Source organism: Podarcis raffonei, chromosome 1 (genome assembly GCF_027172205.1).
Source record: "Podarcis raffonei isolate rPodRaf1 chromosome 1, rPodRaf1.pri, whole genome shotgun sequence".
Lineage (NCBI taxonomy): Eukaryota > Metazoa > Chordata > Lepidosauria > Squamata > Lacertidae > Podarcis > Podarcis raffonei.
In genome coordinates this window covers 21,715,814-21,735,288 of record NC_070602.1, presented here as the reverse complement: position 1 = coordinate 21,735,288, position 19,475 = coordinate 21,715,814, and the positions used below count along the sequence as shown (strand labels likewise).

Below are 19,475 nucleotides of genomic sequence, written 5' to 3'. Positions count from 1 at the left end.
TCCATTGTACCGAAAGGAACAAACCAGGAAGGCATTAAACTGTACGTTCTGTCACATAACCATGTTGTTAATTCTGGCACCTCGGCTCCCAGATGTGTAGAGAGATACAGTTCTACAGGGCTGCTATAAATCTGCAGTCATTTAAAAAACAACAACAGTGTAGCGGTTTTTATTTCCCTTGGTTCTGTTTTTTGCTTTTTTGTTTTTGTCAGCAGAAGCCCCCACGGCAGGATCTAAAAATAAATATAATGAATGATACATGGGAGTTGCGCTCACCATTTTAAAAGGATAAATGTTTTGCTTGCAAAAGGTGCCAGACTGACTGCCTTGGAAAAAAAGAGCCATGCCGTTCGCAGGAGAGAAACTGCCTGGGTAGCAGGGGGCAGGAAGCTCTGTTATCAAAGCCACTATGGATAAGTCAATCACAAGTGACTTGTGAGTCACAAGTCACACATCTTCTACGGCAGATTAAAATTAGGCTGCTGGTCCTGGCCTTGTGCCAGTCACTCGTGAACCCTCTCTAAATTCTGGTGGTGCCAGAGAATGCTCTTCATTATTCTAATTTCTAGAGGAAAAGGCTCAGTTCGGAGGAAATTGACCAAGTAGGACGTTCCACCCCTCAGAAGCGTATGCAAAAATTTTGGGTTGCCCTAAGTAAGTTTCCAACTGGTATGGCTGCCACTCTCATCAGAAACTCTGTTCTCTCTGAAATAAAGACACAACTAAGGTGCTCAACGCAATAGCTTCTACGCACCCTCTCCTACTCGACAGAGCCCTAACCTGCTTTTGTTTTTTTAGAGAATGAGGCAGTCTAGGAGACAATTAAAACTCAAGGGGTGGTAATTTTAAAAATTAATCCACCCTAACAAATATATGAGTTCATTATTTCCCCTCCACCACTGGGGATGCATTCAGACAGCGCTTTGTTCTATTTGCACAATGTTTTGCTGCCTGTTAACTTTTGCGTTTTATTCAATCTTTTATGTGATACTTCTGCAAATCTAGTGGAATCAACTGGAAGCTTAGCATTCATTTCCCTGTTAATTGCTTCCCTTCAACAACAACAAAAAAAATCTGTTTGCAATCTTGTTGACCTGGAAAATCGTGAGAGATAGGCATTGTTATTTTCCCACCATTTTCATGGATCACGCCATGTGACAAACTTTGGGATGGTATTCCAGCATTTCCCGCCATTTTCATGAGGGATCAGACATGCGCATTCACATAAAGGGTGGCAACATGTCCAATGATGTCCGCTATTCATAGCTGTCAACTTTTCCCTTTTCTTGCGAGGAATCCTATTCAGACTAAGGGAATTTCCCTTTAAAAAAGGGAAATGTTGACAGCTATGCCGCTATTGTGTTGAACCCCACTGGTGTGAATGAAATTTAGCAGAACATGCCCACCGGTATACGAATCAGAAAGCCACAGTTCCGTAGTGCAACAGGTAACGCAGTGTAAAAGGAACATTCAAAACCTGGACAAATGTTCTAGCATTATAACCAGGAAAACTAGCATAACAACCCACACATCTGAATGCACCTTGTATCTTCATGGTGCCAACCTGAATGAAACTGGGGGGGGGGGGAGGTAAACCCCACCCTGCATAATCAATCACAAGCTGTACACTGAAAGCCACCTCAAAAACTGCACGTGGAAGGTGGGATATAAATATTTTGAACAAAACAAATATTCCATTTGAATATTCCACAAAATAAAACGATCCCACAAAAACAGCTTTCTTCAAAAGTACTTTCAGTCATGTTCGACTAAAGTACTCTCCTCACATTCTAAATGGGGGTTGTCTCTACACTAATTATTTAGAAATTTGCAGAACGATATTGAGGTTGACAAGCTGAAGACAATGAACAGGCTTCCTATTACTGAACATGCTGAGGCAAGCTCATTTGGCCCAGTTTACGAGCTGGATGATAGAAGCTGTCATCTTTTTATTTGCAGCCTTTGGGAAGCAGTTATCTGCTCTGGTCCAGAATATGGCAAACGCCTATGTCAGCCTTTCCCAAACTGGCGCCATGCTCGCTTGGGCTGACTGTAGCCCAAAGCAGGAATTGCCAATTTAAGTGAGGGGCCATGGGCACATCTGTGGAGAAGAGGATGTGTTGTGGACAGGGATCCACCTGTTCTATCACTTACAACACAGTACTGGCAAGGGGAGAGGATTCAGGGAAGGCCTCTGTAGGCATCTGTTGATGACTCCTCAGCCACAACTTCTGGTGGGCACCAGCTTGGGGGAAGGCTAGCCTAAGTTACAAAGCTACAAATCCCAGGGAGTGGTTTAACCATCAGTTCCTCTCCCCAGGCAACCCTGAGAATTGTAGTTCTGTGTGTGGGAAAGGGACCTCCTAACAACTCTCAGAACTCTTAGCTACATTTTCCAGGATTCTCTGGTAGAAAATGTGACTGTTTAACATGGTACTGCGCTGCTTTAAATGTATAGTGTGAATGTATAGCCTTACCAAATGTTTCTAGTGTCCTGTGCCATATGCAATGCACAGAATGCTCCGTATTTTCCAAAGACTAATAGGGAAGCAGGCACAGTGCCAATTTCCCTCAAATAAACTCTTGCTTTCCACTTTCTTAAAAAGTGGTTTCATCCAAGGTCAAAATGGAATGTACTACAGCAAGGCCCCTGGGGCTACAGAAACAAGAATGCAAGAAATGATTTCTTTCCTCGGCTGTGTCAGGCCCTGAACCAGAAGTTCTAATAGTGCTTTTATTTACAGTCATGACCGTTCTGTTCTCTGAACACTGGAAAGTTCAGGGAGAACTCTGCAAGGTCAGGTTTATTTGGAGGACGGCACCTCCGAGCACGGTCTGTGTGAAAATAGTGGCATGCATAAATTTACAAATGGCAAGTGAATTAAAGGGATCCAGCAGCAAACCTAAAGGGTGCTAGCCTTGAAGCAAGATCAGCCCAGGCATGGACTCGGTGTAAAAGGTCCAAGATGCAATTCTCAGCAACTCCAGCTAAAGGATCTCAGGGAAAGGGCCTAACTAGAAAGACCTGGTGCTTAAATGTGTCTTTGCATTAAATGTGAGTGTTCTTTAAAACAGCCCTTGTCAGCAGTGAGGGATTTCCTCTCAATAGAAACAGAATCAATTCTCAAAGCAGCAATTTTTATTGGGACTGCAGTAGGGGAGGAAAGGGTTAACACAAACACACCCAGCCTGCTGAGTTCCCAATAATTCTCAGCAACCACCCGCATCCTGGAGGGTTGCTTTTTGCATTTTTTAATAAAGTAAATTTCGAGTGCAAAAATGCATTTTAATGTCAAATGTAATTTAGCCTTGAATCCTTGCAGAGGCACTGCCAAAGTTAGATCATACCAGACTGCATATGCCAATGGTTTAAATCAGTGGGAGCATCTGTATTTCTTCACTCCCTTGCAAGAATGGAAAAATATCCTTCCCAGAAACATTCACCAGGTGCCTGTCTACTCCCTCATCTTCTGAATACTTTTTTAAAAAAAGATTTTATTTTCTCATGCTTTCAAACAAGCATTAATAGAATCTCTGGTTCTATTTTGATGCTGCAGCTCGTCCTGTTTATTGTAGTTTGCATTTTAGGGCTGACTGCTTTCAGAATCTTGGTCCTTAAGTTATGTGTCTTTTATTATAAACTTGCAATGTAAGCAGACCTTACAAAGTGAAAAGGCAGGATAGGTGCAGCTTAAGTTAACTCACTGGAAAACAGCAGAACTTTTGGCACTGAATTCTCAGTCCAGTGAGTTATGACCAATAGCCAGCGCAGAAAATTGGACTTACCAACTTAAAATTAGCTACCGTTCGGTTTGTATATAGTGTGGTAAAATTTTATCTTGTATGCAAATCAGGATACATGCAGCACTTTCCTCATACAAAGCCTTTCCTCAGATTATAAAAAAGAGATCAAACACAAACTGTAATATTATGAAAAAGTATACAGAAGATCTCAAAGTTGCCAATGGACAATGCTTACTTGCAAACTATCTTCTGTTAGTCATTACAAGATGCAACCGTCTTTTTCTGATGCTGTATTTTGGAATTATTATTATTCATGTTTAATTGCTGTCTTGCAGAAATTTTACTCCTCAGATGTTTTGCCTGTGAATTTATATTTTTTGTTTCTGTTGTCATTGTTACTACACTTACACCATGTCTTTCCTCCAATGAATTCAAGGTAAGGTATATGCTTCTCCCACTCCTTGTTTAATTGTCACAACAACCCTGAGAAGTAGGTTAGTCTGAGACACAGTGACCGGCCCAAAGTCACCCAGTGAGTTTCATGGCTGTATGGGGATTGCGACTCTTGCTTTCTGATATCTAAAGTATTCTAATTCCACCTCTTTTCTGCATGGTGAATTTTAAGACAATACAATGCCTTTCAACATAAAAAATAAAAGCAACAGCAGCTTGAAACCATAATGACTCTCTGCAATGAGCTTGTGCAGGCAATCAGGACAATGGCTTGGATCTTGTTTCTAACAGGTTGGGGCTTGTGCCAATTAAGATACATTTATTGAATTGTCAGAACGAAGCACAGCTCTGTTCCCGCCACTGCCAGGGGAGCCTAGAGATTACTTTGGATGAAAATCAGCAGCATCTGACTCATCAATAACTTTCTCTGAAGCATCTGAGTCTTCAGTCTGTAGAGCAAAGGGCATGGACAAATGGGCTAACATTTGGGGTTTTCTTTTTATTGAAACGTTTTTACCCAAATGGAACAATATTGCTAAAAGAGAGAGTGACTCACAGCAAAACCAGAGGGATTTCAACTAGCTATTTAACAGAGATCAAATGAGAAAGGAATACACAGTCCATAGTTAAAACTATGGAATTTGGGACTGCAAGATGTGGAGATGGCCACTGGCTTAAAGGATGATAGGAGCATGGTGTAGTGTTGATAAGAGTCGTGGACTAGGATCAAGGAGATAGGGGTTCAAATCTCCCACTCCGTCACTCGCTGACCTTGAGCCATGGGCCAATCACTCCCTCTGAGCCCAGCATACCTCACATGTGAGGATCAAATGATGGGAGAGAAGGAAGAATCATAGATGCTTCCTTGTGCTCATTTCATTGGAGATGGAAGAATATGGACACACAGAGAGAGAGAGAGTAAATAAAAATGTGATTAGATAAATTCACCAAGGATACAACTATCAATGGCTACTAATAAGCATTGTCTCTGAATACCAGTCATTGGGGAACAGCAGAAGAGGCTATTGCACTAATATCCAGCTTCCAGGTCTCCCATGGATATCTGATCAGCCAAGATGCTCTACGAAAAAGACCTTTGGTCCTGAAGAGCTTTCATTAAAAATTCAATTCACTTGTTCCCCTGACCATGTATACAGAACATGCAGAGAGGCATTGTACTCCCTAGCCCCTTCCCTGACCCCCATCCACCCAACACAAGTTCTCTGCATGTACATCTGGAGGTCCACACTTTGAAACCCTAAGGAAGCAGAAGGTGAGGAAGGCGAAATGACCTTCAAAAATGTATTTGTGGGCAGCTGCAGTGACAGCAGCTCACTGGGCCTGAATCTACACATATATTTTTAAAAATGCTGTGAAAATGCTTTTTAAAAACATTTCAAAATATATTTGGAACTTGCCATTAGCTCACCAGCACCAACTAGTGTCACATTTCTATAATGCACTTAAAACACACTTAAAACGTTATATTTGCAGCTGTATAGCTGAATCCTAAGTGGAGTGGAGTTGCTATGCTGGTTTCCCAGCAGGTGGGTCACTGCTGCTTTTGGGAGGGAGAGGAGGGAGGGAGCTCAGCACAGTGGAAATACTTGCATCCTCCCTGTCATTCATGGTAAGCAACAAAGACCCACCCGCTGGGATACTTGCATAGTGGCTCTGCCCCATCCAGTGAGCTGTTTCTGGGCAGTTGAGATCTCTTCCCCTGAAGAATTTACCTTTGGTAAGAAAGAGCACAGCTGCTCCCATAGCTGAGGACTGTGGATTAGACAAAGAGCAACACACACACACACACACACACACACACACACACACACCCTCTCATCTTTCAGAGCTGAGGCCCAACAGCCCTCTTGTTGCTACATATCATCACCGTAAGTCAATTTATTTGCATACCACATTTCCCACAAATACATCTGTGCTCAAAGTGCTTCACATGAAACACAGAGGCATTATTCAACTCACTCATCCTGTCAGTGCAAGGATTTCCACTTGTGCAATGGAACTACGCACCATGTGTCCTCACCAATTCTGCTCCAGAGGCTTGGGGGAGGTAAGCAGAGATTTAGGGGGTGCATGGGGAGAGGAAGAGTCAAATTCCAATGCACAATGAGAAATCCTTGCACTGATGGAACGAGTTAGTTGGATACTGTCCCATCTAAATATAAAAGCGTAATGAAAAGTTTAGTATTGCTACAACACAACCCTAAAATAATAATAATCAACAGCTATATGAACAATTAACAGACAAGAAAATTTAAATGAGCATCAAGGTCACCAACAGGTCAAGTAAAAAAGCCCAAAGCTTCACATGTAAAAGTAGCCCCAATCCCTGATCTTTTAGGCCTCAACCCAAAAGGCTTTGAGATGACCATGCCGATTAAGTTTCCGTTCATGACAACTGCACAAACATTCCAAGTTCCACAAAACTGAACTGTACACTTTGTGCTGGAATATTTGCCAAGTAGTTACTTGGAAAGGTTTTTTCCCCCTTCTCTTTTATGTTGGCATGGGTACAAGTACAAATCAGTAACAAATTGGGGCCATTATCGTGGCTGAGATTGAAGACCTTGAGTTCCAGAGATAATAATAATAATAATTTTTAAAAAAAAGATTCGAGGGAGGCCTTAGCTCAGTATGAGAGCTCATGTTTTCTATGCAGAAGGTCCTAAGTTCAATCTCTGGCATTTCTAGCTTTTTTTTATTATTAAAAAACAAACAAAAGGAAAAAAGAGGATCACATCTCTACATGAGAACCTGGAGAGTCACTTCCAAAGGCAGAGCTTGATTCTGTCATGAGCCACACTGAACCATGTGGCTCCTGCAATGTGATCATGCACCACCACATCAGTTGCCTGCAGAGCCAGCCAGCTCCTTCTGCTCAAAAGCCAGCCAGCTGTGCATGGCTAGTTAAAGTAACTTTAAACCTCAAGTTTTATAATATGCACCACTGTTACTGTGTATACATCAACATTAAAACCCTAAATGGCCTCAGCCCTATGTACCTGAAGGAGCGTCTCCACCCCCATTGTTCAGCCTGGACACTGAGGTCCACCTCCGAGGGCCTTCTGGTGGTTACAGGGAGGTTACAGGGAACCAGGCAGAGGACCTTCTTGGCAGTGGCACCCGCCCCTGTGGAACACCCTCCCAGCAGATGTCAAGGAGATAAATAACTAGACAACTTTTAGAGGACACCTGAAGGCAACCCTGTATAAGGAAGTTTTTAATGTTTGATGTTTTATTATGCTTTTGTTGGTAGCCACCCAGAGTGGCTGGAGCAACCCAGTCAGATGGGCAGGGTACTACTACTGCTGCTGCTGCTAATAATAATAATAATAATTGCTTTTTTCAGGGGAAATGCATAGGAACTCAGTTCCAGCATCTCTCAGAGGTTCCAGAACATCTCAGGTGGGTGCCACTGCCATTCTAAGAGAAAGAGGGAGTTCATCATGGGTGTAGCCAGGATTTTTGTTGGGGGGGGCAGACTTTTGTTGGGGGCAAACCTCAGATTTGTATTGATTTCTATTTATTTTGATTGATTTAGGGTGGTAGCTGCCCCCTGCCCCCTCCCCCGGCTACACCGATGGTGTTCATGTTGAGTTCCAGCACCTCTTTTTCTAGAAAAATAACATTAGTTATTATTATTATATTATGACTGTGATTTTTATTGAAATTACTAGTGGCACACATGCTGCCTGGACCGACCTTGCCCACAATGCTTCATGAAGGACCCATTCCCCAGAGTGCAGCACTGAGAAGGAAGGGGAGGCAACATTCACAATACCTGCCTCAGGTAGCACAGTTTCGCTGGTCAGAGTAGACATTACAAGGCTAGATGAACAAAAACTTTGATCTGGTGTAATGCAGCTTCCTGTGTTATTCTGAAAGAGCCTGGTGCAGCATGTGTGAGCATCATCAAAGAATGGAAAGAATAGGCTTTTGAAATATTGCTTTATGCTCATGCAAATGTTTGAAAGCCTAATGAATGCATCAATTAATTGGCTAAAACAGAACCCGTATAATCAGGCAACCAAGGTGTCTTTAATTGTGTGACAATGTACACATAAAGACTCTGCATGAGCAGGGGCTATCCTGGTCACTTTAATATCAGAGAAAGCTCCAGGGGCAAATGTACTTATTTGTTTTTAAAGCGTATAGCGGCCTAAAACAATAAAGCATACATACAATAAAAGCTAATCCACAAAATGCAATAAATACCAACTTCACGACCCCTCCAAAATCCAAAAGCAATCAAACAACAACCTGTCAACAAGACAAAACAAAAAACAACAATTTGAAACCTAAGTGAAAGCACAGGGGAAACAACCTGAAAATATGTATAACGAAGAAATAAAAGTTTATCAGCTAAGGGTTAAAAAACAACAACCTGGTTTTGGTCAAACACCTAAAATCATAAACTGCTACAGAGAATTTTCCCAAAGTGGGTCCAAGCACCTTCTGCTTGCATGTACAGGTCTCTCTGCCCAATGTAGTCGCTGGACAGACCCCAAAATAAAGCCAGAGAGATAAGCCAGAGAGATCTGGCTGCTCAGATACCCTTTGTTTTCTCTATTTTGGGGGCGGGGATGGAAGAAAGTGATTCAGTCAGTACACTGTCCTCCTAAACGCTGACACTTTTTTTCTTCCTGAAACTCCATCTACTGACTTTTTATTTTTAAAGCTATCAATATACAGTATCTTTGCCAAATGGTACAAAATACTGTTATTTTGCTCCTTGCTTTACACCCTGCGGTGTGGCACAGATACAGACAAATATCCCCTTGCAAAGAAACATTTCCAAGACAAAGACAGAGAGAAGCAGAAAGACAAATCTGCTTCTTTCATTCTCTCCAGTCCTAATCCTGCTAATATATTTCTCTAAAGAATGCAAGGACTGGTATTAACTTTTTTAAATTTTGCAAATGAGGACACTGACAGGGTTTTCATTTGGGGAGTTGAAAAATGGCACAATCATAGATGGGTACTATCTATCCACACACACACACACACACACACACACAGAGAGAGAGAGAGAGAGAGAGAGAGAGAGAGAGAGAGAGAGACTTTCATAAATATTACATTCCCATAATGATGTATAAAGAGGTATTTATTTGAGCGCTGATAGGAATGAATGGTACGAGCTCTCTTTCCAAGTGAATGAAATGCCAAATTGCAGGCAACTGGGCAATTTTCGGTAATAAAAAGTAGGTTTTCCTGTGAAGGCCTTCACTTACTAGGCACCACTTCTAACCTGGTAGGCACCCCTCCCGGTGCACAGTATGATGACACAATGAGCTGAGAGCAAAGAATCTCGCAACTATTATTAACAATTAGTGCAATTTCAAGCAACAGAGAGCATGTGTTTCTGCATTCACAATAGCAACAGCTCCATTTGCACACTGGGGATGCACATGCACAGCTGCTCTGCAACTCCACGTGAGCATCAGAGCCACAGTGCCACAGCCCTCTTCCCCAACCTCTCAGCCAGTATGGTCAATGGTCAGTTGGGGATGATGGAAACTGTAGCCCCATGGCATTAATTTTAGCAAGGATTAAAGGGGCCCCTGACCATTAAGCCCAGTCGTGGACGACTGGGGTTGCAGCGCTCATCTCGCTTTATTGGCCGAGGGAGCTGGTGTACAGCTTCCGGGTCATGTGGCCAGCATGACCAAACCGCTTCTGGCGAACCAGAGCAGCACACAGAAATGCCGTTTACCGTATTTTTCGCCCCATAGGGCACACCTAGTTTTTCGGGGGGGAAATAAAGGAAAAAAATTTTATTTCCCCCCAGGTGCGGGGCTGGGGCGGGGGAAGCCCGAGCTTCCCCCAACCCCAGCCCACAGAACAGGCTGCTATCCGCAAGCCATGGGAGAGCTGCGCGACTTCGCACAGCTCTCCCACGGCTAGCGGAGAGCTGTGCGAAGCCCGAAGCCTGGGGCGTGCTGAGCTCAGCGCGCCCCAGGCTTTGGGGTGCAGGCAGCTCTCCGCAAGCCATGCCATGGGAGAGCTGCGCGAAGTCGCGCAGCTCTCCCACGGCTTGCGGAAAGCTTCCTGAAGCCTGGAGAGCGAGAGGGGTCGGTGCGCACCGACTCCCCTCGCTCTCCAGGCTTCAGCGAAAGCCTGCATTCGCCCCATAGGACGCACGCACATTTCCCCTTCATTTTTGGAGGGGAAAAAGTGCGTCCTATAGGGCGAAAAATACGGTACCTTCCTGCTGGAGCGGTACCTATTTATCTACTTGCACTGCAAGCTTTCGAACTGCTAGGTTGGCAGGAGCAGGGACCGAGCAACGGGAGCTCACCCCATTGCGGGGATTCGAACTGCCGACCTTCTGATCGGCAAGTCCTAGGCTCTGTGCTTTAACCCACAGCACTAAGTATAATTATATTTTGTATATATTAAGTATATACAAAACGTACGGGGGAGAGAAAGGTAAGCCCTAGTGTAACAGAGATAATTAGAAGCTTATGGGAACAAATGGCAAGTTAACAATTACGTGAAAGAAGCAGAGGGATTACTGAGAAAAACGGAAATAACTGAAGTCGTTCATGTAATATAGTACGATTGCATCTTACGCGGCGGTTCGGTTCCAAGGAGTTCTGTGTAAAGGCAAAAACACCTATAGAAACTCTCCATTTGTGTGCATTTGGGATACACTCGCACACCGTTTTAGGAAGTGGAATGGCGGCAAATGGGCTTGTGTGCGCCTGCTGACACATGCATTGGCCCTGACGCAACCCCTGTGCAAATGGGGAGTTGCCTGTATACTCAAACCCTTGGAACCACCCTGACACGAGCTTCCTAGGAGTTCTGCAGGAGGTACATTCCACAACTGGGGTCTAGCAATGCTAGATGACTAACGCCTAGCTGAAGCCTGGTGGGCTTCTGAAACGCATTGGTGTTTTCATTGAAGTCATGGAGGGAGCAAGCGACAGGACAAATGGCCTACATCTGGCCCAATTCCAGTGTGCAATTCTTTCAATTTTGCAGGGGTATTTTAGTGTGCAAAAAAAGTGCACGTGAAAACCATATTTTATTATTAAAATGTGCACAAAGTGCATATGCTACAGGGAAATGCACCAGAAAATAAATACCTATTTTGGTGAAAATATTGTTATAGGCCACCCCAATCTCTGCTGAGCTGTGCATGGGATTCCAGGGGGCTTGACTATGGAGGACTGAAGATAGGGCAGAAGCTGTTATGTATCCACATATTTACACCTGAATTTATATGGAGAGAGTCCAGATATTACAGCATGGTCATCTCAAGAGGGGCTTGTTCCCCATAGCAGTGCAGCACTGAAGTCCAAGGCCTGCCTTCAGCCAGCCAGTTTTCAACCGGCTGCATATCCCACCAATGACACTCCTGGTTGCCTATTTGCATGTGGAAGGGGGAGTGTGGCACTGGTGGAGTGACCCTTGTGATCACAAGAGCTGAGTGGAAGGACACCTCTTCCAAATCCAACACACACAGACACCACAGAATCACAGAATTGTAGAGTTGGAAGGGACCCAGAGGGTCATCTAGTCCAACCTCCTGCAATGCAGGAATCTAAGGCTGTAAGGGTGGGGTGGATTGCTTAGTTGGGACTGTGGCAGTGTTTTGTAACCTGCCCTGGGACCATCTGGGGAAGGGTAGGCTGTAAAGATAAGCAAACTAAATTGTGCAGTCTTACACACCCACACATCTATTTACACTTCCAAAGCTGCGTGCGGAGGTGAGCTTCTTAGGATGCATCTGGGGGGAAATATAAACCCACCGAAAGGCGGGATCATAAAATATTTAGTATATGCTAATGCGAATCAAAAGGCAACATAGGAAATGAACGACTCAGTGGCTCCAACGTTAACAAGCTGCTTTGAGAAAACAGCCACCTGGTTGGGAACAGAGGGAATTCGTCTGGCTCCACTGAAGAAATTCCTGTTCAACGAGCCAAAACACATCTCCCTCTTTTAGTCAGAACATGTTCCAATTCTCTAAATGGAAAAATGAAAGTGAGGCCATATCCACCCGATGCATTTAAAGCAGTATCAGACCACTTTAAATGTCCCCCCCCCACAAAGAATCCTGGGAACTGTAGTTTGCTGAGAGCCTGTTTGGAGACCTCTATTCCCTCCTAGAGCTACAATCCCCAGAGTTCAGAGAATTCCCTCTTCTGAGGGAACTTGAGGAATCATAGCTCTATGAGGCAGCAGTGTCTCCAAACAACTCCAAGCAGTCTTAACAAACCACAGGTCCCAAGATTCTTTGAGGGAAAGTATGACTGTGAAAGTGGTACCACAATGCTTTAAAAATATAGTGCGCAAGCAGCCCCACATTAGCTCTGGCCCACTCAGTTTCCCACACGCACTTTGCCCAGGTGTGCCTTTTTTTGACACAAATAGAAATAACCATATTCTACTTACATGGGACCCCGAGCAACCTGGGGGGTGGAGGAGGCGGTGGCGGTGGCGGTAGCGGAGGTGGTCTACATTGGCAGACCTGTTGGCAACTGTCTGTAACTTTCTCTGTTACCGGCTTGGCGCATGATTTCTGGGGTTCACCCTGAGTGATCTGAAAAGGGAAAAAATAGCAAAAAATCCTGACTGGTTGCATGTCTCCTGGGTTAAAGCATTCATACTGCAAGGATCCAAGGCTAGCAATTCATCCCTCATATTTGCAGAGGATGTTCATGGGCAATGCATGTGATACGATTCTTCAAATTCCTCCCCTGGCTTCCTGCTCCTTCTGGGGTCAGTACAACCACCTTGTCCTTATCTTTAAAGCATTCCAGAGCACCTCTTTGTTATTTATTACAGGGTGAGTCCTTTAAAAGAGGCCCCGTGGATACAGAGTACACATATTCCACACGGCCTCTTTTAAAAGACCGACCATGTAGCTTGTTGGAGAATTTTTACTTAGCTCTTCAGCAAAAAGAAGAAGCCCCCCCCCCCCAGCAACTTGCAAAGATAAGGAATAAGAATTCCTTGCCCTCAGGCAGATGGCACAAAAGGGATGTGTGGGGAGCAAATTCAGGTTTTTACTTTTGGTGTTAGCATAATAGCATAGCCAAGAGTAACTGAAAGATTTCGAAGAAAGGAATAGCCAAAAGTTGTAGCACAGCTTGATGGAATAGCTGCTGTCAGGCAACAGATGAAGGAGGGTGAAGCCTGGTGGAACTGGCTCTTCAGCAGAGCTGGTGGTGACTGTCTCTGCTGAATCCTAATTTGTTTGTGGTAATTGCATTCAATACAACTGTGAAGCTGTAACACTAAGGGGTCTTTGAGGTGGGAATCCACTAGCCTGAAAGAAGGCACAATGGGTCAGTGCGCCTGATGTTAAACAGAAGGTTGGGGGTTCGAGCCTACTCAGAGACGGCTGTGGGCAGGATTCCTGCATTGCAGGAGGTTGGATTAGATGAGTCCCTTCCAATTCTATGAAAGTCATAAACTGTCCCATGATATTTTCCTATGGTTAATAAATGAACAGACCGCTCTTCTTCCCAGGCTGAGAGGAAAAATAGTGAAAACAGGTTATTTATTGGGACAGAGTGACTTTTGCAGCTGTTGTTAAAGCTGCAAAACAATGAAGCACAGGATGGAGCGATGGAGAAATTTCTGGAAGAACAACGGGATATCAGCCCAAGGCATGACGGATAACAGCAACAACCGGGGGAAATAAAGACATAACATCTTACAAGGACAGGAAGAAACACCACGGACAGAATAATTGCCATACACAGGAAGAACAAATATATAGTTTGAGTTCCTCACTCGTAGCTTTATAAATCATTTAATGTGTTAACATGAAAAGAAGTTATGAATATTGCAGTTGTTGTATAAGGGATGATTATGATGACAGGAATGTAATGGAAATTAATAAGATTTTGGAATGCAGAAATAAAGCAAATAGTTAATCCATTAAATCTAGCACACGGGGGGGGCACTTTATCTAAGTTATATAATTCGGTATTTGAAAGATTGGTATTAATAATTGTATTATAAATTGGTATTGTTATAATGAGGCTATTATTGAATTGTAATTGAGAACTAATAAAAATATTATTTTTTTAAAAAATGAACCTTTGCCCAAGAGATCTGTTTCAGCCTTGTTAGAAGAGGTCTTTAGAGATATTTGCTGTGATGCCCCTCTTCCAAACCAGATCAATTCAACATTCATCTATTTGCAAAAATAATATAATCAGCGTATTTTATCATCCTGAGTGTGCCAACACCTCTCAGGTGGGTGCCATTGCGGGCCGGCGGGCCCTCACCTGCTTCTTGCCTTTATGTACTTCTCAGAAGATGAAAACAAACAATTCAAGTCTAAATGGAACACTTTTTTTTAGATCCATGACTCCACCTAGCTCCTAGCCATTCCTAGCCACGATTGGTCAAGCTATAGGGCGGGGCCAATTTGTATTTCCTTTTTCTTCAAACCATATCCCATTCAGCCTCTACTGTTATATGCATGCACATTTGCATGAGGGCCCTTCTGAGCTGTCCTAGCCATCTGCCTGAATCTAAGAGAACGAAGGAGGCCAGGGCACATTTGTTTGACCTGCACCAGAACCAGGGGCGACCCCCAAACCAGCTTGCCACACCTCCGCGCATTTCTATTTTTCTAGAAAAAGAGGTGCTGGACCTCACCATGAATGCCCCCCTGTTCTCTTATCATGGCAATGGTGCCCACCTGAGAGGTGCCAGAACTCAGATCTGGCAAGTTCCAGCTGGAAAAAAAATCCCTCCCACCATGGCTATTGTCAAGCCAGCATCTGTTCAGGGCTGCCTCAAGTCGCCTGGCGAGTTCTGGCACCTATTTTTCTTGAAAAAAAGCACTCTACACAATACAAATACAGTGGTACCTCGGGTTAAGTACTTAATTCGTTCTGGAGGTCCGTTCTTAACCTGAAACTGTTCTTAACCTGAAGCACCACTTTAGCTAATGGGGCCTCCTACTGCCGCTGTGCCGCCGGAGCACAATTTCTGTTCTCATCCTGAAGCAAAGTTCTTAACCCGAGGTAATATTTCTGAGTTAGCGGAATCTGTAACCTGAAGCGTATGTAACCTGAAGTGTATGTTACCCAAGGTACCACTGTATATGGAACTGATGGGTGGTTTTAGAATTGATATATTCTGTGACTGGGGGGTGGGGGTGGGCAAGGACACCACAGTTGCATCAGTAATAGGTTTGCATTTTCTGCTGTGTTACCTGAAAAAGCAGGCCTGATTCAAAGGAACTTACAGTAGATGTATCTAAATGCCACTGAAATCAATCAGGCTTAATGGTGTGCAGTAGTGCTTTGCAGTGCAATGCTATTCTTCAAATACCCAGAAGTACATTCCATTATGCTCAGTGAGACTTTCTCTTAGGTAATTGTGGATAAGATTCCAGGTTGCAAACCTGTATTTGTTTACTAGGGTGTAAGCCCCATTGAATTTGATGGGATGCACTTCTGAGGATTGCAGCTCAAGCCTCCTTGAATTCAATGGGCCTTGGGCATACCTATCACATTAGGGATTGTACCCAAGAACTCAGATAATTTATGTATATGCCTTTCCAAGGCAGCACTTTAGTATGTTATTTAATGCAAGTATGCTATTAAGTGCAGTTCTCAACAGGAAATTATATTTTAAAACACACACAACTCAGACCCATCGCAGGAATATGTGAAGCATGGAATTAGCAGTGACCTCTCAAGTCATTTTAGTTGAACATTCATGTGGTTATTATATAATGTTAATCCTTTGAAAAAGGAACCAAAATTTCTTCAACCTCCTTGCTAACAGCATCAAAATTACCTACATAGAATGTACACTCCTCTAGTTAAAGTTTTTTTAAAAAGACAGAAGGAAATAAAGAATGAGTACAATGTAGTTCATCACATGCCCAGATGCAGAAATTTAAAGCTTTCTTTCTCTGATGCCTTGGAGATAGCATTTTGTACCTCAAAGGCCTGAGGGTAAGAAATATACACACACATATATAGAAAGATGCTATGCTTAGCTGAACTGCAAAGAATTTCCAAACAACACATGTAAACAAACTTTTGGTACTTTAAATAGCTTGTCAGAGTCTATTGCCATACATAGGAAAGACCAAATTTAATCACAGAGAGTATGCCAACATTCCTCTTATGGTTAAAGAATAACAAATCCCTATTGTGTTAAAAAGCCTGGGAAAAGTTCTGAGGATTCTTTGCTGCCAACATAGTAAATACTGTTGATCGCTCAACCACAATTAAAAGAACTGGAGCTGTTCTTTTGTTCTTTGTTGGTTTTTAACCATAGTTTAGGGTTACATCTACTGCAGGCACTAACCCTGGTTAACACCAAACCATGCCTGCACAATTTGTGACCCACTCACCACATACTGTGGTCTGCCAGGTATTTGACAGCCCCTTGGGATGTGTAGTCTCAGAAAGGCAACAAAAACAAGAGATTTATAAGGGTTACATGGAGTATAGGACCCAAACATATACAGAGTCACAACACTGGTCCATTTAGCTCAGTATTATTTACATTGGCCAGTTATGTTGGCTGTTTAGCCGTAATAATAAACATTCACATTGACCGGCAGTGGCTCCCCAAGCTTTCAGAGAGCAGACATTCACCACCCTACTTGAAGATGTCAGAGACTGAATCCAGCACCTTCTGCATTTAAAGCAAATGCTCTCCTCCTGATCTATAGCCCTTCCCCTTCTATGGCGGCTAAGAACGCATGACTAGTGGTTGGTAAATCACAAGTTGCGTAGGCCTGAGTCGCTTTTGACGAGGGTTTGGAAAACCTCCTTCAAATCCCCGCTTCATATATTTCTTAAGTTGGGAGGACTGGTTAGCATCAACCCTCTTTAGCATCTGTGCAAATGAGACGTTGTTAAAGAGAAGAAGACAAAGAAGTGGAAATTCACACTGCAGGGAGCTTGTGAGTGGTCAGTCTGTTTCTGACCCCTTTACCATCATGAGATTAGCAGACTTACATCTGCACAAGGCCTATCTCATGCTCTCATAACAAGTGACCTCCCTGGGGCCACATGCCTAGACAGTGCGTATGGAGGTCCTAGGCTGCCCAGATGACAAGACTCCCTTCTCAGCCTCACTGATGTGGTCCAAATGAAAGCAGAACAATACTTTGGCACCAGATTGGCTGCAGGAGTTGCCGGAAGGAGGCATACAAAGTTCCATCCAACTGTCTTAGGGAATCTGGATTTGTGTAGGGTGAAGCAAGGTTGCATTCTGGCTCCCGCTCTTATAAACTGTTATATTAATGATGGATGGGGTGAGCTCCCGTTGCTCGGTCCCAGCTCCTGCCCACCTAGCAGTTTGAAAGCACATCAAAGTGCAAGTAGATAAATAGGTATCGCTCCAGTGGGAAGGTAAACAGCATTTCCGTGCGCTGCTCTGGTTCACCAGAAGCAGCTTAGTCATGCTGGACACATGACCCGGAAGCTGTCTGCAGACAAATGGCAGCTCCCTCGGCCTATAGAGCGAGATGAGCACCGCAACCCGAGTCGTCTGCGACTGGACCTAATGGTCAGGGGTACCTTTACCTTTACCATGTTTAGCCAATAAAAACTCCCCCTCAGCAGTAATTAGGAACATAAAGATCTCAAAGGCTGTCTATCCCTAGACTAGACTACAGTGGTACAGTGGTTCTCAAATGCCTTGGTTCTCAAACTCTGAAAACCCAGAAGTAAGTGTTCCGGTTTTCAAGCGTTTTTTGGAAGCCGAACATCCGACTATCGGCTATTGTTTCCTGGCACCTGCACCAATCAGAAGCTGTGCCTTCGTTTTCAAAGATTTTGGAAGTCAAATGGACTTCTGGAACTGATTAAGTTTGGCGCTTTTGTTTTTGCTATTTATTTTGCGTTTTTGTTTTTGAGGCTTTTTCGATTACTGTGATTTGTTTTTGTGACTGTGTGGAACCCAGTTCAGCTACTGATTGACTGATTGTGAGACTGCGGAAATGAATTTAAAAAAACCTGTCCAAACAATGACTATCATCAGTGCAGGTAAGATTTTTTTTTTTATCATCTACAATACTGTTTTATTTATTTTATAGTACATTGATTATTGTTTTCAAAAATCATGTAAGATTCCTCAGATACATGTAAGATAAAAAAGGTAAAGGGACCCAGCCAAGAGCATAAGGTCAAACAGATTCCTCACTGGCCTTGCAGACAACTTCATTGTCCAGAAAGTGGGAGAAGCAACAAGAGGAACAGCCATTTTAGATCTGGTCCTAACCAATGATGATGACCTGGTTAGTGGGGTAGAAGTGGAAGGCTCATTAGGCGCGAGTGATCATGCTCTTCTGAAGTTTACTATACAGCGGAAAGGAGCAGCCAAGCATACTAGGACTCAATTTCTTGACTTTAAGAAAGCCGACTTCATAAAACTTAGGGAAGTGCTGGGTGAGATCCCATGGACAGTAATACTAAAAGGAAAGGGAGTTCATGATGGCTGGGAATTTGTTAAGAGGGAGATAGTAAAAGCACAACTTCAGGCAATACCAATGAGACGGAAACATGGAAGGTGCCTAAAGAAGCCAGGGTGGCTATCTAAAGAACTTTTAACTGAGTTAAGATTAAAAAAGGATGTGTACAAAAAATGGAAAAGGGGGGAAACCACCAAAGAGGAATTCAAACAAATAGCCAGCACGTGTAGACACAAAGTCAGAAAAGCTAAAGCACAGAATGAACTCAGGCTTGCTAGAGAGGTTAAAAGCAACAAAAAAGGCTTTTATGGGTATGTTCGTAGCAAAAGGAAGAACAAAGAAACAGTGGGGTCACTCAGAGGAGAAGATGGTGAAATGCAAATAGGGGACACAGAAAGGGCTGAACTCCTCAATGCCTTCTTTGCCTCAGTCTTCTCCGATAAAGAAAACAATGCCCGACCTGAAGAATTTGGAGCAAATGATTCAGCAGAGGAAACACAGCCCGGAATAACTAAGGAGATAGTACAAGAATACTTGGCTAGTTTAGATGTATTCAAGTCTCCAGGGCCAGATGAACTGCATCCAAGAGTATTAAAAGAACTGGCAGATGTGATCTCAGAACCACTGGCAGTGATCTTTGAGAATTCCTGGAGAACAGGCAAAGTCCCGGCAGACTGGAGGAGGGCAAATGTTGTCCCTATTTTCAAAAAGGGGAAAAGAGAGGACCCAAATAATTACCGCCCAGTCAGTCTGACATCAATACCAGGGAAGATTCTGGAGCAGATCATTAAGCAAACAGTCTGTGAGCACCTAGAAAGGAATGCTGTGATCACCAATAGTCAGCATG

At 43.5% G+C, this 19,475-nt stretch overlaps 1 protein-coding gene across 2 annotated transcripts in view; it reads right to left on the bottom strand.

The window, feature by feature from the left end:
• The window catches only part of PRIMA1 (proline rich membrane anchor 1), a 52,825-nt gene that overhangs the window by 18,047 nt on the left and 15,303 nt on the right, over positions 1-19,475 (bottom strand). For both annotated transcript variants that reach the window (XM_053376218.1, XM_053376226.1), the window contains exon 3: positions 12,619-12,766. In XM_053376218.1, coding sequence (XP_053232193.1) covers positions 12,619-12,766 — 148 coding nt within the window. The remainder of the gene's footprint in view (positions 1-12,618; positions 12,767-19,475) is intronic.